The sequence below is a fragment of the Brachionichthys hirsutus genome, chromosome 1 (genome assembly GCF_040956055.1).
Source record: "Brachionichthys hirsutus isolate HB-005 chromosome 1, CSIRO-AGI_Bhir_v1, whole genome shotgun sequence".
Taxonomy (NCBI): Eukaryota; Metazoa; Chordata; class Actinopteri; order Lophiiformes; family Brachionichthyidae; genus Brachionichthys; species Brachionichthys hirsutus.
The window spans coordinates 7096883-7122542 of NC_090897.1; the positions used below are offsets into that span (position 1 = coordinate 7096883).

At 42.0% G+C, this 25660-nt stretch overlaps 1 protein-coding gene across 1 annotated transcript in view; it reads left to right on the forward strand.

Moving 5' to 3' along the window:
* LOC137917659 (FERM domain-containing protein 5-like) overlaps positions 1-25467 on the forward strand; it is a 28502-nt gene extending 3035 nt beyond the window's left edge. Inside the window, exons 2-14 of the mRNA XM_068760384.1 lie at positions 15748-15852; positions 15981-16023; positions 16140-16218; positions 19276-19373; positions 19796-19919; positions 20608-20695; positions 20812-20900; positions 21628-21691; positions 21966-22057; positions 22152-22226; positions 22328-22396; positions 22515-22621; positions 24896-25467. Coding sequence (XP_068616485.1) covers positions 15748-15852; positions 15981-16023; positions 16140-16218; positions 19276-19373; positions 19796-19919; positions 20608-20695; positions 20812-20900; positions 21628-21691; positions 21966-22057; positions 22152-22226; positions 22328-22396; positions 22515-22621; positions 24896-25467 — 1605 coding nt within the window. The remainder of the gene's footprint in view (positions 1-15747; positions 15853-15980; positions 16024-16139; positions 16219-19275; positions 19374-19795; positions 19920-20607; positions 20696-20811; positions 20901-21627; positions 21692-21965; positions 22058-22151; positions 22227-22327; positions 22397-22514; positions 22622-24895) is intronic.
* Positions 25468-25660: the final 193 nt, after the last annotated feature.

Consider the following 25660-nt stretch of genomic DNA (forward strand, 5'->3'; position numbering starts at 1 on the left):
AGAAACACGGGGAGTCCCACGTTCATTGATTTCTCCTTTTATTTCGACACTATTCAGCCCTCCAGGATTTTCAGAGGCCTCTCAACCACCACGGGGCACAGTGCAGTCCCTCAAAGCTTCAATCCAGCGCTGGTGCGGAGAGGTTGGCTGAGAGGGGATCGGTGAAGCGGCGCTACGGATTACACGGGAGGCAGTGGGAAAATTAGATGTAGACAGGCAGCTGGTTTGCAAGGAAGAGACGCCCCAGAAGAGCCAGAATCGGGGCTGGAAAATGTTCAGTTACGTGATGTTGGTGGTGATTATCGGCAAAAAATATTCTGCCTGGAATCCTAGAAGCAAATTTTAAAGCCATAGGATTTGAAAGAGCGATTGCCTCACTGGGCAATGTGGCAACGATCCAGCAGTTGCAGCAAATAAAATAATTACAGTGGCCTCGAGCTGAATGAATGATCAGTGTTGTCATATTTCATCAAGTATTTCACACATATTACTGACTTCAAGGTGATCAATCAAAGTTCAAATATGAGGCTGATTAAAAAGAAGAAGAATTCTGCTTGCATCCGACTGTTAAGACAAACAACAAGCCGCCAGTCAGCAGTATTTCATTAGATTCTGACCCACATTATGTATGAAGAGAATCTAATGAGTAAAAATGCAGATCATGCGTTCAATCTAAAATATTTTTTACTGCGTATACACAGTATGTGGAACGAGGTTTACCATCAGGGTGAATTATATTCGTCATACAGCATTGCAACCAGTCAGGGGAGCCAGATGTCATTTGTACTATATTAATGTACTGAGACTGAGAGCAAGATAAATGGTAGGCTAGTATTCAACCAGAATTCATTCCTCAATACTAAGTGCTTCAGGCACTTGGCACCGGCGCAAGTCCGACTGGCCACTAATAAAATTAAGGCTGTTCTTTTGAAGTCAAATGCAGAACTTGGAAAGGACTCCTTCTGTTTGGCATTGACAAAGCGTTATGCAAATGGGTTGCTCTTGTCTCCTTCGTGGTCTCTTTGCGTATCTCGTATGGTTTTGCTTCTTAGTCTGGACGGTTCGGTTCCTGGTAATATTCCCAAATGTCCTGTCAATTTTATCAGCATCCGCCCAGAACCTTTTGAGTTATTTTGCTAACTGACGGACAGACATTGCATAACCTCCACCTCACCTTGGCGGAGGTTATCATTTGGCTGTCATATTTGTAAGGCGTCGCAGTCTTTAATGCTGCATTTGTCATCATCACAATTTCAATTTCATGTATGAGCCAAGTGGCCAAGCCACAATAAGGTGCTAGATAATACAAAATGTCCTCAGAAAGCTGCAGCCACACTATGAAGATTAGTAGAATAAATGCATATATTATCCTCTCGATGTGCTCACCCCTGCATCGGCTCTGCAGCAGGGAAGCCTCAGGCTTTAAAATAATACAAATACATTTTTTTATTCACACTGGAGAGCTTCTCTTTGCATCATTTCTCTTTTTTCTTCTTTCAAGTCTGACTTGAAAGAGGAGTGGCTTATTTAGTGAAGGCAGAGGTCAGACATCGTGACTGTTTCAGACACACGTGGCGATTCTGTGTAGATGAACATCAGCCGTGCTGAAGTGGGAAATCATCCGGTCATGATTTTCACTCAGACGAGGGTCTCATGTGTTATTCATGATCCCATTCCTTCTGGCTCCAGTGCTGCTATTTAATCACAATGTTAATGATGTTTACACTGAGGTGTGTGTGTGTGTGGGGGGGGGGGGGTCAGATTTAACTTGGGCTTCTCTTCTTTTTCTGTGCAGTATTTTCGCGAATCCACATATAATTAAAAGATAACAAAAATAAAGCCGTTGGTGTCATGTGGCCCTGGAGGTTCGTTTTGTGTGTTCTGGAAAGAAAAGGCAGCTGATCGTCCTGCTGGCTTGGCACTTACCTGCAATGTGTGTGCCGGCAGGTGCCCCAGGAAGAGGAAGTACATTGGACAAAGAGGAAATGGAGACATCGCACCACAGAGATGAATGTAATGACGCAAGGAGTCTCACGAGGGCAGCGCACAGTGTCTGTTATTTGGTGCTGCAGCAGAGTGACATAGAATAGTGAGATAGAATGTTAGAGTACAAGTACAGTCAAACAGTAGTATGTATTACAGTACAGGTACAGTGAAACATCCTGTCTAAGAGGAGCATTTGCGGTCTTGTTTCCGTTGAAAGTCCTTCGTACATAAATCACTGACGTGTCTTATATTAGCCTCTCCCACCGGTGTATTGATTGCGCATGTAAATGAGTAAATGGTGGTGCTTCGAGCATTTGGTCAGGTTCTTTCTAAGCTCAGTGTATTTACTCAGTTGCTGTTTTCGAGAGGTTTCGATCCAATGGGATGTTGAAATGTATTCCATCAAACCCGGTGTTTCCAAATTCTCTCCCCATTTCATATTAGGCGATACTAAGTATCACGAATACATTGAGGTGTTTCTTTGTGTCTTGTGAAACCTCGTATTTAATTTTGAAAGCAATCGATAGTACCTCTCTATTGATATACTCAGCTGCCTGTCATGCACGTTTTTTCCTCGTTCAGAGGATGTTTACGTACGTAAGAAGTTTCATCTCTTTTACTGCAGCCACAGCTAACACAGCTTATGCTAAATCCATGCTCTCTACAGGAGTCAGCAAATCCCCCCCCCCCCCCCCCCCCCCCCCACACACACTCCATGTTTCTAAACTCAGCAGTTATTCTTTTACTGTTTTCATCTGATAAAATGCTGATTCCATTGTCTGAATTTAGGTCAATCTAAAATGTTTTTATTTATTCTTACAAGCTGTCTTTCAGCGAAAAGCACTGAGATTTTTTGTAGCTATCATAAAAACTGCTGTACATTTTTTTATGTAGCTTTATAAGGTGGCTCATGATAAAGGTTGAGAGTTTGATATGTTGGAAAAGATCTCATCCTTTTAGTGATAAATTATGCTGCGCTCGTCGGCTTTTACTTTATTGATCGGTTTATTGTAAAAGCACACAAAGAACACCTTTTTTCCCCCAGTGTTGTTGTGTATGTGGACATCTTGTTTGACTAACTAATTGGAATTGTCACGATATCTGGTTCATTTTTTATTGACAACACCAGGTTAGCTTCCCACTTGTTTCCATTCTAAGTTCACTGTTGGCTCTGCTCCATCTGCGTTCCTCTTGCCAGACTCTCGGTGAGAACATAACCACATTTCACAAAATGATTTTATTTTTTCTACAAAAAAGCCTCAATCTCTGAAATGAAATAAACTTCTTCTGTTAATTATAGTAGCAGAGATGTGAGGCGATCCAGGAGCACAAGAAAACGAAATAACACAAATCAGTGATTGGAGGTTCCGAGCACCGGACTCATTATCCTTTTCAGCAACATGCAGAATCAATCATTCCTTCTTCTTCTTCTTCTTCTTCTTACCACCAACACAAGTAATGTGTACCGGTAGTACACACTAATTACAAATCACCACTGTATTTTACAAAGATCTGCTTTTAACAGGAGGGAAACAGTCAAGAATTAAAACTCTCAAGGGCATAGCCATCCAGCCATCGCGTCATCCAGATTAGTGTGGATCTCCCTCATATTATGCATCAGCATGCTCTCTTTAGCTCAGCTCATCAGTCCACAAGTCTGCTGCCGTCTATTTTTAAACTCTCGCTATAGCAGAGCAACTGCATGTGGACGGAATACTAAGCATTTTGACTTGCTGTCGCTCATCCCCTCTCAAACTGTGGGTGACTGCGTTCATCATCTGCTCTCTTCCATCCACACGACGGTGCACACCTCAGTCAAGTGCCAGGCGGAGAGCCCTCGCTTTCCTTCCCAGCTCTCCTGAGCTCCCTTGTGCGACGCTTCTGCACACATGAACCCACAATCGGTATGCTGTCTCTTTCTTTTATCCGGCTGTCATGATGCCTCCTTGTCGAGCTGAGTTTCTTTAAGCCAGAACGGTTAACAGACTACTGAGTGGTCTCATAACGTCTCTGCGAGACAGTCCAGCTGTTGCTTGAAGATAAAGGACTGAGGAGGGTGCTCAGGTCTGTGTGCCCCGTGGAAGCGCTTTGTTCTTCTCTCCTTCGTGACCTTCAGAGCGGTGGAGAGCATTAGAATGACTCATTGACGTACACTTACTTTCGGCATTTACTTCACGTAGTCGATGACATTTTCGATAAGATGCTGTTTTATATATTGGCCAATCTATTGAAATGCAAGATGTATTTTTTTGACATTTTTTTTCCTTGATCCTGTGGAGGGGAAATGCTTCTCTGCATTTGACCCGTCCATGAGGAGCACAGGATGGCCCTTAAAGCGTTTGGGGAGAAAGTTGGGCTTTGATATCTTGCTTAAAGATGCATCAGCGAGTAGACTGGCGGGGGGGGGGGCTGGAGCTCAAACCACCTTGTCTGAGGTCAGAGACAGCAACTATATAATATACAGAAACACACATATGAACCCACACTCAGTCAGAACATTCGGTTTTTGTTGTTTGCTTTCAAAAAGTTCTTTAAGTTTGCTTCCATCAAAATGAATGCGAGTTGTTAAGTTACAAAAACACACAAGCCTCTTTGTCCAATGACAATCAAGTGAAGTAGCAGCTCCTGAATCCAACCTTTAATACTAACATCCAGTGGTTTCCCCGCTTGTTTTTCTGTGCCTCAGACGTCACAGATAAAGACGCCACCTCATTTTCATGATTTGAAACAATCTCCAGGCTTTACGATTATATTCAGACTCTTTCAAACTCTTTCTCCCACTGTCTCAATCTTTTATTTCTCTCTTCCTCGAGCCTTGTCTGGATCTCAAACCATCCGTATCAAAATAATGAAGAGGTTCTCACCAATTAGGAGCACATAAACCACGGGATGCTGCTGTAAGATGCATGGGGAAAAACCTTTACTCCATTTATATTTTCTGTGCATGACTAACGCGATGAAAGACAGAGGAGACTCATGAAATGCAGCTCCTGCTTTTCACACACAATAATTTGAGAACTAATACAAGGCTTGTAGTGAAAGAATTGAGACTTGACTTGGTCTTAGGACTTTTGGAACTTTAGAACATGTCCTATGTTGTTCTGCTCAACAACAAACAACGTTTCATCCTGCTCCACCCGTTTCCTTTGCCTCTCTGTCCCCACTCTTCCTGCCAGCCCATAAATACCTGCCTGGACCCCAATTCTCATTCTGCTACATTATCCTCCACCTTGTGACAGTTTATGAATTTTTAATACACACCACCCATGACTGTTCTGCAGACACGCGTGCTGACGTCACGATCCTTATTTGAGATTTGCTCTAAAATGTATCTGAATTATGTACAAACTGAAGGATCGTGAGCAAAAGGATAACGTGAAAAGTGTTCTGTACATGCAGCAGCTATGATAGAATTACAGCTGCAGCCAGGTGAGTCTCACCTGGGTCTCAGATCTCCTCTGTTCTCACCTGTCCATCAACTCTTCCTCCTCATTCACTCTAAGCCCAGCATATGGTCAACTCAAATCTCTCCTCTCATCGGGAGAGCCGATAGAGCTACACTAAAAAAAAAAGATTTTGGGTGCAATGTCACACTGACCTTGGCTGAAGCAGGACACTAGGGCTGCTGGGATATGCTGTCCTGTTTGCAGCAGTAATGACAACCTGAAGAATGATGAAGCTGAGGTGCACGGTGGGGTTTTCAACCTTCTTGCACTTGAAACATTCCTGCTGGCTAAGACATTACACAGTACACGCCACAATGACAAATAGGGACACAACAACAAAGAAACTAACAAACGATGTAACTTTAAAGCAAGATGACCACAATGCTATAAAAAAAACTGCTAGAAAGGGTATAACCGTGTGCTGTCAAGAAAGATCAAAGTGTGAGGTCACTTGCCAAAAAGAAAAACCTAAACATAAAGTGATTGAAATTTGTTTTAAATACCTTTCTATGTGATCAGTGATCATCTCTGATAGCAGACAGGAGGTTCTAGTAGTCAGTGTGGCATTTTCTCCTTCGTTAACTTGATTTGCAATTTATTGCTGTGTGCAGTGAGTTGTTTTTTGCTGGTATTATGACCAAGTATATGGAGTGAGCAGTGTTGACCTTTTTTTTTGTTAGCAATCACCTCATCACAGGCTGCTGCCATCCATCACAGGCATCCACAGGGACGCAGCCGACTGAAAATAGGGCTAACAAAGACTCTTAACCCCATTTGAACAGAACTAAATGCCTTAAGAACGAATCTTCCCCAAGGTGAAAAACAAACTAGGGCAAAAGTGGAGACGGCAGCTACAGTCTGACACCGATTTAAAACATACAACGTCATCACCGTAACATCATTGTAATTTTTTGGAACTACTGTTAAAATTGCCACTTCTTCTCCTCCATCTCATCCTCCTCTTCCTTCTTCTTCTTTTTCATGTAATCTTTTTTCATTGACATATCAATGAATAATTTACTTTGTAAAAGATGAGAAAATAATTTCATTTCTAAACGCCTACAGGTTTTTTTTTTGTGTGAGAACGGCTGTGTCAGTGTTTGCTGGGGTTATTAAAGTTTGTATTTTTTTACTGCATTGTAATCCAACAAAAGGTTAAAAAGACCAAAACCATTAAAGGCTTCACATTTTGGCTCTGATTTCTAATCTTGAAAATGGCTCCTTTCTAACCTCTTGAGTCCTGAACTGGCAAGCATTTTTAATTTATTTTTGCTATTTGGGGTGATTGGGACCAGATGAGTCTAAAACTATTATTATTATTATCAATATATTATTAATAGAATATTATTTAGTCATTACGTAGGTACTGAGATAAATGATGGCAACATTAAGAACACTCATTTTGACTTTTGATAGAACAAATAGTCACAACTGAGGAATGATCTGCGAAACTCTTTATTTGGTGGCAGGATTTGGAATTGGGGTCTGGTCGACCTCCCACCCGATGTCCTCATATGTGGACGCCAGGTCCCGGGAGGTTAAACATTGCTGCAGTGAAGTGGCTTGAACACACAAATGTAAGATGCTTCAGGGAGGCGGCCCTTCGACTATTCTCTCCTATCATAGGTTGAAACGCCTCCAATCCAACTCTGATCTCCCAGTATAAAAGGCTTCAGAGCGAGCGTTGGCCTTGGTGTGTGTGAAAACGTTGTGATGAGTGTGTGGCTGTGGCGTCTGCTGCACAGCTTGGCCAAAACACCAGCTTAATGATAGCAGCTGGAGAGTAGTGATGTAATGATCTTGTTTCCATAGAGACCCAAGATTTCCACCCAGTATTTCCAAAAATGCAAGAGTGGTGGAAAGTCATCGTGCTGGGTGGGACACAGTGCTGCTGTGATGAGACATATACCGGTACTGTATGGACGTCTCAACCAACCACTCCTTTGTCATCAAGCAGCGACGGCAGCTTTTCACATTTTTAAAAACCTCATTTGTAAATATAATAGTATTCAGTGTCATTGAAAACGTATTGCCTTGCTATGCATGCATGCAGTTTCACGTGTGCCAATGAAGCTAAATCACCATGACTGTGAACCTTTGCCTTTTTGTCAAAGTGTGTGAGTTACTAAATCGTCAGCCAGTCTTTTATTGGTGTATAATCTGCTGCAGGCCAGTTGGTCTGCTTAGAAAAATGTGTATTTCTAAGGAATTTAAGTACACAAGGAGACATGGTACTCTCTTTTTGCTGTTTTTCTGAGTGTAGCATACAGCAAAGTAGTTACAAAATCCCCTTCAGACAGTTGCGTTTCCTCCTGGGTTTAACCCACATTGGGGGGGTAGTGGGCGCCCTGTGAAATAAGCAAACTCAGCCGTCCTCAAGACGTTGTCTGTCCTGCTGTTAAATGCTGCCTCAAGCTGAATACCTGTGTTCTCCCTCCAGTCCATGTTTGTTTCACTTTAACCTGACTGACTGTCGCATCTTGTCGGCAGCCATCGCTCCTTGAATAGTAATAGTAGAAAGCTAAGGGTTAAACTGCTACAGCAGGAAGACAAGAAGCACCAATCAAACAGACAGGCAGGACACCCCGCCCCCCCCTGCATGTCAACACAAACAGTCCGTATCACAGCTTCACATTTCTTCCATTCGGAAAGTGTGTTTTATGCTTGAGAAAATATGTTGTTGAGCGCGGGGGGGGGGGGGGCTGTGTGACAGGAATAAGAAGCAACTCCTGGTCCTCTCTGGGGCTCAGTGAATCTAATTGTCTTCTCCACTGTGTGTCTGCATTTTGAGTGCTGCAGCAGTCCCTGTCACAGGCTGCTGATTGTTCCTGAAGCTAACAGAGAAGCTTCTGCCCCGCTTGTAAAGATTATATAAGAATTCATTCAAAGACCAACCAATTAGCTTCAAGAAATTCTGCATACTTTTTTCCTAAATTGGTTTTATGTTATTTCTATAAAAAGTAACCTCCTGATAATTGCCAAGCGGCCGACTAATTATCTTCCTCGACATTCAGAAGTGCCAGTGAGGTTGATGTGTGCCCTCTTTTGCATCATCTATCTTTCTTCATGTATTTGTCTTTTTAGATCCTGAATGCGTGTTTCTCTCTCTCTCTGAGTGTCTGTTCCCCAGACGGCGCTCCATCTCCACTGACTCTGAATGAGAGCAGTTGTATCTTTATTATCCTTCCACCCTGGAACGGAATGACCCCAGAGTGGTGTTTGGGGTCGAATAAAGGTTGTACAGGCCAGGCTCGTTTAATTGATTTCTTGCGTACTGCAGTAAACCGTTCCACGGTGTATAGGAGAGCTAAAACAACAGTGTCCTTCTGAATCCATAGGCTGTGATCAGTAACACGTTTGACCTGCTGTTTGCTCAGTCAGGGAAACAGTATCGGCTGTTGGCACTTTTCACAGGGAGAGCTCCAAGCCTTTTACTCAGTACTACCCATAGTGACTGCTTGCAGTGTTTTTTATTTTCCCCAGCTCGGGCTGCATGTCTTTAGTTCGCAGTGGCTCGATATGTCATGCAATCAGTGCACAAAGGGCCTGACACAGCTATTCCATAATAACCTGATCTGTTACGGACTGGTGCGAGAGGACCCCAAGAAACAGAGGACGGAGACAGTACAAACGTGACTATAAGCTTTACTGGAATGTTCATCAGTTGAGTCACTATCCCGGAGCTGCGCACGGGTTACGGGGTGGCTGGAGCCCAACGAAAATATCTGGTTAAACAAAAAGACACAGCCAAAAGAACAAAGCAAATAAGCAAGCTCAAAATACAAACTCTAACAAAGGCAGATCCCAGGGATGAGGAGCGGCAGAAAGACGTTCTGTAAGCAGGGACACGATCCATGAAAAATAGTCCGACTAGGAGCAGCGGGCGGAGCAGGGCTTATGAAGGCCGGTCGTAATCAGCCTCAGGTGTGTCTGGGATGAGAGGCAGAAAACAGGTGTGAGTCGTAAGCCAATCAGCCAGTGCAGCCACATGACCCTCACATGATCCTCATTAAGAAGAAGAAGAAAAAGAAGAAAGTTCCTTTTATTAATCCTGCATGGGGGGGTTCTTTTTCCACTCCACATACAATTTTACATGCAATATTTATAAACAGATCAATGGAGAGATGGTCGAGTGAAGGGCATGCCACATAGAGCAGCACCCAGGGAGCAGCTTCTGGAGTTCGGTGCCTTGCTCAAGGGCACTTGGTCTTGAACCAGCCACCCTCTGCATAGGCCATTTTACCTCCTGAAAAGTATGAGTCCCAACAAGGATACAATGAGTCCCATATTATTATTTAGGTATTGCAACATTAGTGTCATCACTGTTTTCAAATATCTTATCTTATCTTGCCACATTCAGCCGGTTCCTCTTTGTGAGGATTTGCTGATTTTCAGTGAACTTCATTCACTTTTTCAGAGGCATGACTCGACTCATTGTTATCGAAATGCGCTCGAGACAATGCTGCAAAGTGAGCAAACGTCGCGGCGCCGGTTGCCATAGCGTCAGATTAACGTAGAAAGGCTTGTAATGCAAAATCTCGTTGCTTGGAGATCTTGCTATTTTTGTCGTTATCGCCATTGCGAGATCATACAAATCAGCATTTCCAGTTTGAGGAAATACAAAAATGTCTTTATATTAAAAAAAACAAAAACGATGCATCCATAAGACGCTGTGCATCCCCGCAGGACACAAGGGACACAAGGACAAAGACAAACGAGAACACTGCCCTCTGGTCCCCAAGCAAAGTCCTTATGGATTAAGCTACTGCCGCTTTGTGCACTGCGATTGTTCTTGAGTTATGCTACAGTTAAATCCAGTGACAAAAAAACATAGCGCTACCCACTGAGCTGTGTAATAATAAATGCATGGTCTTAATGTAATGCAGTGGCTATGCAGACAAAAAATGCAGTTTGAAATAAAATGAAGAAGAAACAATGAGCATGAGTGCTAGAATGGTTCTGCCTATAGGAGTGAGTTTTGTTCTGGGGTGTGGGCTTGTGTTTTTAGGTGAGTCGTACTGAACCGGTGTTGCTTCCCTCATGCTCTGTTGTTCTGAAGCCAAAATATTATTTTACCCTGAGAAGTGGTGGGATATGTTCCATCCATCAAGCATCAAGCATCCATCAATGGTCATACATTTTATGTTAATAAGAAAATAACTCTTTAATATAACTATAATAAGCAACAATAATAATAATTTACGCAGATTAATGGAAGCCAATTTGAAGATTATGCAAAATAATTATTAATAATAATAATTATTATTATAATAATTATCATCTGCTGTTCTTTGAAGTTAGACAAAAAAAATCTTAATATTTCTGAACCAGATGGCATTAGAATATAATTGTAAGTTATGGCTTCCAATCAATCAATCAATCTTAATGCTATTCAGCTGCTGACTTAAAGGAACATCGTCTGCAGTCTCTTACTTCTGAACTTGTACTAAAGTACACAATACCATATCACAAGATTACGATAAGGAGGCAGCAACTTTAAGAACAGAGAAAATGCTCATGCACCAGGGCAGGTGTTGTTCAGGACCATTTACTCAGTTTGTTGCAGTTTCTTCCCCGTGCATAAAGTGACACCATCATTTATTGATGTGGTGTTTCCCAAGCTGATATGGAATCCCTCTCAATAATTAATCTGAAGCAAAGCCTGGCCAGGCAGTGGTGTGCTGGTGCCGCACTGCTGCTCATTTGGCCCCAGTATGGGTCATCTCCATCTCACTATTTATCACTTTTATTATAGCTGTGATGAACGCTGCGCGTGCTTCCATGAAGCACTTAAGGCATTCTGCCTGCGTAATACATTTGTCTGCCACTGACAGACTTTCACTAATCTAATTTGCCCATGAGTCACCGTGGCTAATATCACGACTGCCTGCCGCACACACACACCCTCCCTTACTATTAGCACTTTGATCACTAACGTCTCACCTTTCCAAGGAACGCACTACATACATGAAAATGGGTGCCGAGGCATCACTTCTGCTTCATTGCATACTGTATGTATCGGTGTTTCATTCATTCATGCAGGTCGTGCGGCAGCCTGTCCCAGCAGTCTACAGGCGACAGGCGGGCTACACCCTGGACAAGCCGCCAGTTCATCACAGGACCGCACAAAGACAGACAATCATTCACACACACACACACACACACACACACACACACGCTCACACCTACGGACAATTTAGCGTAACCGTTTCACCTAATTTGCTTGTTTTTGATGGTGGGAGGACGTTGGAGAACCTGGAGAGAACCCACACAGACACGGGGAGAACATGCAAACTCCTCACAGAAAGGCTGCACGTTGGACTTGAACCTGTGACCCCTCTTGCATGTTTGTGCATGTAAATTACCCGCAAATTAAAACCTACTTCTAAATGCAGAAGGCCAGCATTGCTTAAATGATTTCCTCTTGGGTTGAAATGTAAACCAGATAACTCATTTGTACTCGCCACTCCGCCATAACTTTGAGCTGCAGGTTGGAAATGAGTTTGGAAACCTGGTGATGAATGGGGTTTAATTACTGTGGGAGATTATTCTGGGTCACTGAATTTGTAGTGGGGGTATTTGGGGTAGTTTTTACACTTCTAACCCTTAAAAATCTTACATGAAGGCCAACAGCAATCCTGTAATGGAAAGAAAAGAAGATATTTGTGGTGCAGTTGAATAAGCATGTCAAAAAGTCCCTGTCATCAATCTAGACTGGTAGAGAAACATGAAAATGTTTACTGGATAGCAAACAGACCTTTTTGCCATTTAGAGACTACATGTCACTACAGGAAAAGGCAGTGACATTAAAGCTCATCATTTGTACATTCATTCATGTGCGTGAGGTGGGGTACACCCTGAACAAGTCGCCGGTTTAGCACAAGAAAAACAACCAACCAACCAACCACTTCTTTGATTGAGGCAGTATCAATATGCAAAGTGGTGAGAAGAGATGACAACAGACAACACTCTTCAAGACTTGCTTTAAAATAAATATCACAACTTTCTTTCATAGATTTTTCTATCCATTTTTAAACATTTATAACCAAAATGTAATGCACTCTCCTGAAATGTCTGGGTTAATGAAAGCGGCACCTTCGGTACTCTATGATGGATTGGATATTTAGAAGTAATGGATCTGAAAACAAAGAATATTTTATACAAGTGTAAACAGAAAAATGAAACTGTGTTCTAAATCCTGTTATATAAGTTCTAAAGAGTAAAGCGATTTATCTCAATAGCAGGTTAATTAATTGCCAGTGTCTTGATATCTTGACAATAAAAGGGTTTTAATCCTTCAATGGTATGAATATAATTACCCCCCTACAACAATAAAACCTAAGAGACGAGAAAGAGAGATTAAATTCCCACACTAAAATCACATGAACAAATAAGAGAAGTGCAATTTATCTACTTGAAAACAATAAAGCAGCGTTTTAACAGGCAACACATAATAATTCCTCTCTGTGTGTTGTAGCTTAGCTCTTGGCTGAAGTCTCATAAGGATGTTGAAAACACTTAACGTGTGATCGATAATGTATTTGCCTCACAGCCTGCTCTTTTGTCCCGGTGGAGCCTGATCAGCTCCCTGACGTTCTGTGTGGCTCATCAGCATGCCACACATCACCAGAACCGTTTGGGCCGCTGCCTGTGGCCAATAGACTGTTGATTGTATTCTACGGCTGTTTAGTTAAGCCGGACAATAAGCGAGCGCCTCGACTTTGCTTCGATCTCATCATTACAAACTGCAGAGTCAGGTTAATTACCAGGAATAATGGGACTACCTGCACCCATTGTGATGCACGACGAAGGCTCAGAGGTTCTTTATTAAGTCCTACAGTTTGTAACCTATTGTAATGCCTGATAGTTACATCACAGAACCTGTATCTGCTTGCATTGTGCTGCTAATAGCGCTCGCTTTTGTGAGATTAGTAGTTAAAACATTTTGAATGAAATCTGTTCATACATTTCATTCCCTCTTATTTATTTGCTGCAAGCGCTGAGCAGGAAAAATGTCTCACGTCTTTGTTGTTATTTGCTAGCTCCTAACTCGGACATTTATCAGACGTATCAAGCACACACATGCACATGGAAACGCACACACATTTTCTGGATAGCATCGTGCTCGCTTACTACAGTGCGTCGCAGATGGAGAGAGTGGGAGGCACAAATTGAGGGTTCACAGGTGTACGAAAGACATTTATTATAGAGCAAGAGGGATTGAGGCTCTTTGTGTGCATGCGTGAGACTGCACATGGATGTATTTCTATTTTTGCTACTGGAAAGGCCTGTCTTTGTGAGTCAGAGTGAATACGGTGACGGTGACAGACGGACATACTGAAAAAGAAGAGGATCAGCCTGGTGCCTCCCGGGGAGGGACAGGCAGGTGACGTCATGGGTTCAGAGCGGGTCTCCTTCACACTTTGATGTACTCTAAAGTGATAGAACGGTTTACATCCTGCAGATTGTTTGCTGGTACGGTTGTAGGTTGTTTGTTTCGCCTGGATTTATCCATAAAGTCTCATTTAGATTTTTTTTCTTTAATCAATCAATCAATCACACAATGCGACAATTTCAACATGTTATGCAAAAATCCACAATTGATCCACATGAAACTGTTAAACACATTTTGTAAACAAGCCTGTGTCTCCCCAACACCAGATTGTTTATGATGCCTTTAAACTTACCAGAAGACACAAGTGGTGCTAATTTTAGGTGCTTTTGTAATATATTTCATTCCAATGGTGCAATTAGGGAATAGTTTTTTGGGCGAAGTGAAAATCAGCCATTTAAGTCACAGCTTGGATTTAAAACATTTATCCAAAGTGTATTTTTTTGCTTTCATCTAGTGCAGGCTGCAAACAGACTTAATGAAATCTGTTATTTACATAGCACCTGCCAAATGATATACCGGTACACTGAACAAAAATATAAAGGCAACACTTCTGTTTTCGCTCCCATTTTTCATGAGCTGAACTCATAGACCGAAATCATTTTCTATATGCACAAAAAAATAAACGCGTTCTGTTAAATGTCGTGTCAGTGAGCTTTTCTCCTTTGCTGAGATAATCCATCCCACCCCAAAGGTGCGGCATATCAAGACGCTGATTACACAGCATGGATATTGAACAGGCGGGCCACAATAAAATGCCACTGTGAGAACACTTAATGCCAATCTGCATGAGTTTCATGCCTTTAAATTGTATCTGGTCTCACCCTCCTTTCTTCCTGCGTGTCATCTCCCTTTCTGTGGCTGGTTTTGGCTTTCTCTTTTCCTGCCTTCCGTTCTCATGTGTCTGACTTTTATTTTCTCTGACTGCAGTTTTCTATCGCTTATACAGATGTCTCGGCTCAAAGGGCACTGTAGGAGATTCCATTTGTTCATTGCCACTAAAGGAAAGGAAAACTACACGGTGTGCGTCGAACTCACGATGCGTATTTGATTTCTTGCTAACAGTTTTAAATGAAAAGAATTACCCCCACAAATATAAGATGGTAGAAGATTAGAGGAGCAAAGGGCCACCCTGACTTCCATCCTATGCACAGATTCAACCAAAGAAGAAAGACATGATAAAAAGTGATGAGTGTTTGTTCGCAGATGGGATTTTCTAACCCTTCAACAGAAATCTAGCTGTTTTAGTCTCTGTGCTAACCCGGGATTTGACCTTTAGGTTACATCTTTTACTTTATGTCTATGGCTAAGCTAATAGTTTGTGCAGCTTTATGCAACGTCTCTTAGTAGCTGAGTAGTTTCCTGCCCTCGTCCCTGTCAATCATGACCAAAACTATACGCATTAGAATTAGAATTTAGACGGGTAAGATACTTCCAGGTTCTGTAATCATACAAAATGTAACCAAAGCACGTTGATACTTGCCTACGTCCTCTCTGAGCACAGCTTCAAGTCTTTTTCTGCAGCAGACATTTCTCAACGCTTTCACAGGTGGCTGCTGCTTTAGAATAAATATTTGATAGCCCTCATGCATCTCCCTTGAGGCCTGTAAAATATTAAAACGATTTCCGGTGGCTGTTCGGACTTCTCAGACTCCATATAAAATATAAATATCGATGAGAAGGTAAAAAAATAATGTTGATGTGTTCTTAATTTCCTAGTTTAAAATCTCTTTTTTAATATTTTTTTTACTGTGTGATGATAAAGACTTGTGGTTACATTTCATTACATTTCATCTGCATGTTTCTTGTCTGTGAAGACGCTAATATCGAGATGGAGAGGGTTTCCTCACTCACATCCTCTCTTTGATGGCACTAATTGGAATGCAGATTAAATGAATTTTCTCATATAATTTTTTTCTCCAGAGAGATGCAAAGGGGCAGTACCTGTTTGACCTCCTCTGCCATCATCTCAACCTGCTGGAGAAAGACTACTTTGGCATTAGATATGTTGACCCAGACAAACAGAGGGTAGGTATTATGTTTGATGATATTTTAATAATATTATTTAGTTGTGACTTAGTTGTGTCTAAATTGGCAGCGACACATTTGGATGGTTTTTAACGGCAGGTATTTATTGATCTGCCTTTCCCTTTCAGCACTGGTTGGAGTTTTCAAAGTCAATTGCCAAACAAATTAAATGCAAGTATTTCATTTATAATACTTAATTTTAAACTAAGAAAGAAAAATAGAGGAATTAACACGAACTACAGCACCAATTCATGACAAGAGCGTATAAATGTTTCCGTCTTTCCCAGCCCAGCCTCCTTTCATCATGTGCTTGCGTGTCAAGTTTTACCCTCCTGACCCCGCTGAACTCAAAGAGGAAATCACCAGGTAAGATTTCAATAGTGCAATGTTTCAAAATGAGCAGTTTAGCGTCATTATTGTTGACTGAAGCGAGGGGACCCCAGGGAACCGAGGACGGAGACGGTGTGAACGTTGACTTTATATTTTACTGATGTTAGTTCGTCAGAAAGCTCAATTTCCTGGAGCTGCACACGGGATTGCGGGGTGGCTGGACCCCAACGAAAATATCTATATAAAACAAAACACAGCCGAGAAAGAATAACCAAAAAAAGCAAGCTCTACTAACAGTCATTCGCAAACAAAAAGAAAATGCTACGCAAGACCTGCGTGCACGAATCAGCTGCGGTCGGCGAGGCCAGACCCGGGGACGGGGACGGGGAGCGGCAGAAAGACGTTCTGCACCCAGAGGCGAAATCCAGGGCTTATGAGGGCTGGTGGCAATTTGCCTCAATCTGCCTCAGGTGCGCCCGGGGTGACCGCAGCCAATCCGCACGCCGCAGGTCCTGGAGCGAGAGGCATGAACAGGTGTACGTGATAAGGCAAATGAACAGGTGCAGCAGCATGACCCTCACAATTATCATCTTTTAACATTTAAAGCGTAAAAAGTAATTTTTGTTTGTTTGTATTTTTGCTGTGTCTGATGTCTGGATGATTACGAGAATAATAAATTCAAGCTTGAAGTGGCTTTCATTTTATTCACCCCATAATCAGTTATTACAATTTGAACATTAAAAGTTACTCTAAAAGTTACACCGCCCATATCTGCACCGTTTCTCCGCTCCACGCTGTTCTGTATTTGTTTTTTTGACTTGTTGCTGTTGTGCAACCAGACAATATAACTGCTGTGTGTGTAGATCAATATTCTTGGCTATTGACGAGGCACGGTGGGATTATGGTTGAAGTTTCTCTGTAAAATGACACTTGGCAAACTCCATAAGCCAACATGACGGGCTGATGAAGAAAGAGCACGTCTGCTTTGTTGTTTTATTACAGTTTACAGTTAATACATTAATACATATTGAAACTATCAACGTGTCTTGAGGAAGTTTTTATCACCATTGTTTCAACGCCCATGCTTAATTAGAGATTTATTTTTGTTCCACTCATTGTCGGTCTTTGTCAAAATGCAAAGCAACCAGAGGAGATGACCTCCTTCTGCAAATCATGGCGCATGAGGCCAATTTTTCTTTGGAGGCCTTTTGATGCTATTTTCCCCTTTTATTGCAGCTCTGCGTCTTCACGTACATGCTTCCTGGTTTTTTAATCAGTTAGTGGATGTTCCAAACATTATGTGGAAAAGTGATGTCTATTTTAAAACGGAATTAAGCATGGCTGACCTGGTAATAGCTTCTAATATTCAACTTGGGACACATGCATCACCGATCGTTATTGGTTTGAGCTCATAACATCACGAAGCTGCTGACTTAGAATGAGTCTCCACAGCACTTCGGAGACCGATTACACTGAACCGCCTCTGTTTTACGGTTTTGTTCACGTCCTCATTTCAGATCAGAAAATATCTTCTTCATTTCCTGTTAGTGTGTTATTTTTGTTTTGGCTCTTCGGTCAGGTTTTACATTAGTACAAAACACTGCAGTCAAAAAAATGTGAAAGAATTATTTTCTCTTTTGTCTGAAATGAGAATCTTTTCTCATATGCTTAGCATTCCTGACTTTATTGGTAAAACATACAAATTAAATAGCTCAGTGATAGTCTTCTTGATTAACTCGGGCTTTCAACATGCCATTCTTTATTACTGAGTGAAATATATGCGAATAGTGTAAAGTATAATGTTGTAAATCGAATTTAAATACGTATATTGAACGAGTACTATGACGCAAAAGACAAATTTTCGGCCGTACTTCGGGACAGTAGCAGAAGCAGTGAGGAGGAGGGTTAGATTTATTCTCTTGATTTAGAGGGTGCAGTGTCATGAAGCTTGTCACCACGACAGCGCTGTGTGTGGGATCCTTGACAGCTGAACAAACTGCTGCGAGTCGTGACCCTGAGAGCCCACAGATCCATATGAATCACATCCCTCCAATCATTCCACACACAGTGAAATCTCAAATGTGCAATCCAGGCCTCCTTGAAAGAGTAGAACACCTGCAGTGGAGAGTTCCTCCACCATCTGCCATCTGCGCTGAATGTTTTAATAATACATTACAAATAGCAAATCATGAATGGTGAATTAAATCTGCTTTTAGCCACTAACTTTCTTTATATGTCTGACCAGAAGATTCAGATTCAGAATACTTTATTATTCCCAAAGGGAAATTCCTGAAAGAAATATATTTGTTCATAACCAGTTTCATGAGCTGCTGAAAAATGTCAGCTATTATCAGGTAATAACTTCAGCATCCTCACCGGCATATGAAGTAAATGCTGGGCATTACATTTGACACACGAGTAATCTCTGTATGTTGTCGATGGGACCAGAACATAGATTTGAGTGCAAAGCATAGTCATCATACTGTAAATGAGTGTCGATTCTCAAGATGATTACGCTTTAGTCTGTGTAGGTTCTGTCATCCAGGTCAATGAGGGCATGGTAAATCACGAACAGCAAAAAAAAGAACAATCACCTGGACTTGCTCAAGTTTGATTGAAGACGTTTCACCTCTCATCCAAGAGAGTTCAGAGAGACTGATTAAACGGGGCTGATTGAAGAAAAAAATAATATTCTAACACTACATGACAGAGTTTTTTTTTCTGTTCGTTATACTGTACATAAACAAGTTGGATTAAAGTTGAATCCAGTAGAAAAAGAAGAGGTGGCATGAGTGAAATTACTTTCAAAATTTTATAAAAAACTTTCATGAACTATCTTCATGAAACTTGCGGGATGACTGGGCATTCAATTTTGTATTAAACTCCAATCTATGTTTATGTTTTGCTTTGTATTTTATATAGTGAGGAATGGGGCATGACGGTAGCCATTTTTACTGACCACATCTTCAGTCGAAGGAAGACGTACTTGCAATCTTTAAATATGTAGAATGTGTTTTGCAAGCAATGGGAATTTTGATGCTGCTCCAATCTGAATAATGACCCAAATCAGTTTGTCTGTGCTCATTTCCACAGATACCACGTCTTCCTGCAGGTTAAGAGGGATCTCTATCATGGCCGGCTTCTGTGCAAGACGTCAGATGCTGCTCTGTTGGCTGCCTACATTCTACAAGGTATGACAGTCATCATTCAGAAGTGAAACGCGCTGTACTACTTTCAAACCAAACTGCTCTGCATTCGATTTAAAAACTGTCATATCCCTGGTGCATTATAGAAAATTATTTTAGACGTGCTTTTAATGGGAAATTGGTTCATCTAATATCAGTTTTAAAGGCTTTTCCACTCGTGTTGAAGTCATCAAAGCTCACCACAACTGTAGCTTTGAATAAAGTTTGTCAAGCGAATACAGTGTCACATTGATTATACACCATCAATTATGTTTTTGTTACCTTTCTCTTGTGCATTTTGCAAATTAATGCCCTGATTTGTTTCTTTTCAACCACATACATAATGAAAGTGGCAAAATATCCTTGGAGCAGTCAAATCCGTGACATGATCACATTATCAAACGTGGTGCCTGTCTTGTATTTTCCAGCTGAAATTGGTGACTACGATGTTGGGAAACACCCAGAGGGCTACAGCTCCAAGTTTCAGTTCTTCCCTAAGCACTCAGAGAAGCTGGAGCGGCGGATTGCTGACATCCACAAGACTGAGCTAATGTAAGCTGACACCTGTCCATGTCCCTGGCTCCCTTGCACACAGGTGTATAGTCCTTTCCTCCAGAGCAGCCACAGTGCAGGCTTAACACAATCTCTGTTGATTCTCCAGACTACGTAATGCATCTTAAATTCAGTGGTCAGACATTTGGAAAATGAAATGAAGGAATGTTGTGACAGATTTAGGTCTTCAGCAGGGGTTCAGGATATACATAGAGGGAAGATGCTAACTTTCATGCAACACTGATGTAATCAGTTTGGCTTGTGGTATGGAAGTTGATGAGGCTTGTTGAGATGGAATTGCTTGCGAAGATCATCCCAATCATTTGGATGAGATGCTTTTGTCTCCATTCAACCACATCAGCTCGTCTAGCATTCAGAACTTGCAGTGATTTTCATTCACCCACTTCTTCTGAGATCAAATCTGTGGGTTAATTTGTACCTTATTGACAAAGACATGGCAGACGGGCTGAATTTGCAAAGGGCATGCTGCAGTAAATCCTCAGACAACCGAGACCAACAAGCCACATGGATATTGTTATGACATGATGGTCTATGACATCACCAGGAAAATGGATGGATGATGGATGGATGCCACGAGTTTGTGACACTAAAAGTAAAACGTTGACATCCTGAATCAAGAACGTTGTTTTCGATGAGGCAATTATTGTGGGGGTTTTTTTTCTCTCAGAGGTCAGAGTCCTGAAACTTCAGAGCTCAACTTCCTCCAGAAAGCTCAGATGCTGGAGACGTACGGTGTGGACCCTCATCCATGCAAGGTTGTCTTTACATCAGAAATTTAATATACTTTAGTTAGCTGCAGGATTTAAAATAAAATGTAGTCTGACTCTGAATCTAAAATAAGGGAAACAAATATATTTTGTGTGCCTGTCAGGATGTGTCTGGCAACCCAGCTTTCCTGGCTTTCACTCCCTTTGGATTCACTGTGCTGCAAGGAAACAGGAGGCTGCATTTCCTCAAATGGTGAGTAGAGATGAATGTTTGAAAGTGGAGATGATGCCGGACAATAATCATATTTAACGATTGGATGTGAGTGCCCACATTACGGGGGGAAGACTTTGTTGCTCTTTGTGTATATAAAAAAGCTAAATGAATATACTTCTGCCAACAAATACAACAAACTACTAAACTTTGAAGTCCAAAAATGTCATGTTTTCGAGTTGACAAAGCACACAGCAAGTTATCTGGAATCTCTTAGCGATACTCTTCCAAATAACAGAAGGGCTTCAGAACATGTTGTTTAGGCTGCCAGCAAAGACAACAGAGCATTTCTCCACCGAGCTCAAATGGCAAAATAACCACATTGCAGCTCCAATTTTGTTCTCAATTTAGATTATTTTTAGCTGAAGTCAAAAGTATAAAATAACTCAAAAAGTTTTTGAAATGCAGTGAGAACAACTTTGCTGAAAATGTAGTGAAATGTGAGAGAAAGGCGTCAATTTCACTTCCACCGATCTGTAGAGTACTGCAGATGATATTGGTAAACTTTGTTGCGCCAACTGTTGTGATTTACTAGAAATCTGTCATTTTGAAATGAAAAGCTGTTTGTTTATTAATTTGCCACCAGCTACATTTCATATTTGTCCGCCTGTTCTTCTGGTTATTTTTCATTTGTTTAATTTTGCTTTTTCACTTTGTCTCCTCTATCCACTTGTCCTCGCTCTCCTCTCTGTCTGTGTCTCTTACTCAGGGAGGAGGTGACCAAACTCAAGTTTGAAGCAAAGACATTCCATATATATGCAAATCAGACAGAGGTGTGTGTGTGCGCCTGATTAAAACACGTGCTTTATGCATGGATACGCTACCAAGCTAACCCTAACCCGGGGAACCATTGTACCAGTAATCTATCCTCAGCAGTGGGGGGGGGGGGGGAGGGAACTGATTCATCAAAGGAACTGACAGAGACTTGGTTGGTGCAGGTCTAGAGGAATACTAGTCTTGTGTGGATGTCTCAAAGCTCAGGGCTCAGTCAAATTCCAGCATGGTTATATAATACATGTATAAATTGCTGTTCTTGACATGTCACAGGATAAGAAGATCATACTGACATACTTTGCACCCACTGCTGAGGCCTGTAAGCATCTGTGGAAGTGTGGGGTCGAGAATCAGGCCTTCTTCAAGTGAGTTACCAGACCTGACAGACATAGAAGGAAGGACATCACCCAGTGTGCATTTCTGATTCATGATTTATCTTCTCTATCCTTTCACTCACAGGTTGGAAAAGTCGAGTCAAGTACGAACCGTGTCCAGTAGTAATCTCTTTTTCAAGGGTAGCCGCTTTAGATACAGGTGTTTCTTACATTAAATAGAGGAACTACTATGCATATTAAGTTCATATCTACATAATAATATAAAAATCATAAATTAACAGGATTTATTTTTCTTTTCAGTGGAAAGGTTGCAAAAGAGGTGATGGAACAAAGTGCCAAAATTAAGCGAGATCCTCCTGAGATACACAGGTCAGGATTATTATAAAGCATTTGCCAAAAATAATCTGAAATGATTTATACTGACACATGTTTATGGGCCATCTGACCGTGTGTGTGTGTGCGTGTGTGTGTATTTGAATTTGTCCAGGGCCGGCATGGTACCAAGTAGGAGCTGTCCATCCATCACCCACGGGCCACGTTTGACCAGTGTGCCCAGGACCCGACGGAGAGCAGTACACATCTCCATCATGGAGGGTAAAACTCAAACTCAGAAATACTCTTAAAACATCTGAGATGGTCGAGTGAAGATGAAGTAGCCACCTTCATCATACACACATGCACACACATTATTATTATTATTCATTCATTCAGAATCACCCTCTTAGTCGATCTTTAGTGTATTAGGGACTGTTCAGTCACCACCAATGTGACCATTCCGGCCAACTGCATTATGATAAGTCATCAGAGAAACAAGCTGAGCTAACAGAAGAGACCGGCCCCTCATTTTTTGCTGCATTTTTCGTCTGCGGCATGAAAAAAAAAAAAAAAAAGTTTTTATTTATTTATTTATTTTCATTTTTATTTTGACATATATTTTTAATTTTTTTAAATTAAAAATATAGATGGGCTGCTTAGCTCGCAGCCCATCTTATCAGTCGGTGTCCACGCAAAGTGTGTTCCTTGTGTTCAGGGACGTTTGTTGCTCCATTCCGCTGTTTGACCATGTTATTGTACTGACCGTGGTTAGTTAGCCCTTTGCTGCAGTCCGAAGATTCGCATGAGGGTGATGATGGTGTCAATAATATCGACTTTCTGCTTTCGCCCAGCTGGTCATGGTCTGCACCATCAGCACCGATAAGCCAACAACTTCAGGCATTACTGTGACATAAGTGTCATCCTGTCGGTTAATAAAGAGCACTTACTGTCCCCTCTTTCCTATAACAGGCTATTAACCTTAAATCAATGCAGCTACTCTGTGTTTGCTCTCAGCCAGCAACCCTAGCAAAGCTAAACAAACTTTTAACATTGTCTCTTTGCATTATCCCCTCAACTTCTCACTGACATGGAGCGCCCGCTCTGACATTTCACCCCTCTGTTGCGACACTGAAACAAACACCCTGTGTCTTACCCTCTTGCTCTATCAGTGCTGAGTATTTCCACTGCTAATAATATTGCAGTCTGAAAATAGCTCCTGCTGTCAGGGGCCATTCTTTGTGTGTCACAGCTGAGGGCAGGGAGGGATGAGGTGAACTGGGACACAAGGGGACCAGATTCCCGGACCTTGTCTTTCGATCGCTGTCATACAGTAGAGAGCTACGCATGCTGTGGAAGAGTGACGGTTGCTGATCTAGAAAGGCAAAGTTGGAAACAAAGGAGACAGAGACAGGGAAGACAAGACAAAACACATAAAAAGAGAGACTGTCTCGGAGCACATCTGTGTTTGGACGAGTGTTTACGCTCTCTGGGAACCATGGTGAAGTGTCTGATCCGGATCAAGACCAAAGTGAAGGTTCACTTGCGCCTGGTTAATCACTGCTACCGAGATGTTCAGGTGCGTGTGCTCTCTATGGGACCCAGACTCCTGGGCAAGGCTCTGGGGGTCCTGCCGCTCTTTCCTGCCATCCCTGGGGGTTCTTACTCCACTTCAGGATCAGATCCTGGTTCCAAACGGAGTTCTAGGACCTCCTCCAGACTAGCTGTCCCACTCAAGCCCAACTGTTCCAGACCACCAGCCAACAACGAAGGTAAAAACTAGGGCTGGTTTGGTCGTGGTCTTATCGAGTGCAGTTTTTGCTGTATTTGGAAACAGCATCCTTAAAATGTTTCTGGAAGAATGTGGGTTTTTTTGCGGGGGGGTTACAATTAGCCAAATATGTGTGAATTATGGGGTGAAATATGTTTCTCTGATGCCTCGTTAATATTGCATGCCACTATATAATAATATGCTGTTAAATACCAATGCCTTGGCTAACTTTAAGTTTTGCGATATTTTCTCACACAACATGAGTTTTCTGAGAGGGTGTTTCTATGTACTACATCATTTTCCCTTAAACCTCTTTTAAGTGCTCAACAAACAGACAAGATGAGACATTTGTTCAGCACGTGTCCGTAAGACACGATCGGACCGAATATTCACACACTGGGTTGTGGGTATGTTTTTAGCAAATATTTTTCATCGTACCTCAGGATTTTAAACTAAATTGCACCGATAACCCATAAATCAATCATTAATTAAAGTTTAATAAAATAAATTATTATTATTTGATTAATTAACGCAACACCTTTTGCTCCCAGCACAAACACTATTTCCCTAAATTTCCACAAATGTTGTTTTTACTTATGATAGACATGTTCAGTGTGTCAATTAGGAGAAGACACACATGGACGCAGTGAGGGAGGACATGAGTGTGACTGGCGGGGCAAGTCGAAAGTGCATTAGTAGTTCAGCGTGTCAATATGTAATATCCATGCTGATGACTCCACTCATTAACTTCTCATACACAGCTTTCCTTTACTTTGTGTCGTCAGGTCTAGAGTCTCTTCGAGACAGTGCCCACTCCACGCCTGTGCGCGCCGTCTCCCATGGCGAGTCCTTCATGTCTTCTCGAGGCCAGATGGTGGACGGCAGCGAAGCAAGCACTTCGGCAGTCATCTCCGATGAGGCCTACTGCCCATCGGACAGCGTGTTGCCTACGCCCGTGGCCGAGCACGGGATGGAGATGCCTTTGGCTCGTCACTCGAACGTAGATGATAAGGATTCAGACGCAGCCACATCGAAGGAGGGACAGGCGGCAGAATGCAGTTCCGCCAGGAGAGCACTGCGTATGGTCCGAAGCAGGCCATCACCACCAAGTGACATAGCGGAGTTGAATAAGTTCATCCTGAGTGTGTTACGAATGTTCCTGGTTACCGTCGGACTGCTCTTCGTCCTGCTGCTTCTTCTCATCATGCTGACAGAGTCGGACCTAGACATTGCCTTCCTAAGAGATATCCGCAAAACACCTGAATTCCAGCAGTTCCACTTTGAATACTTTTGCCCTCTGCGGCGCTGGTTCGCCTGTAAGTTAAGGTGGATGGGAGGTTTCCTCATCAGCAAATGAGGCGAAGCAAAAAATGCCTCAATGGAACAATGTCAATTGGTGGAGGAGGAGCTTGTGGGACATACACTTCAGAAGAAAGGACAGGAAGAGAAAAAGAAAGGGATGGTGGCCCTTTTTCAAAAATCTACTCTGCATCTACCAGGAAGGATTTCCTGTCCCCTTAGGAGCCTTGCTTTTTAAGTTTTATCGTCAC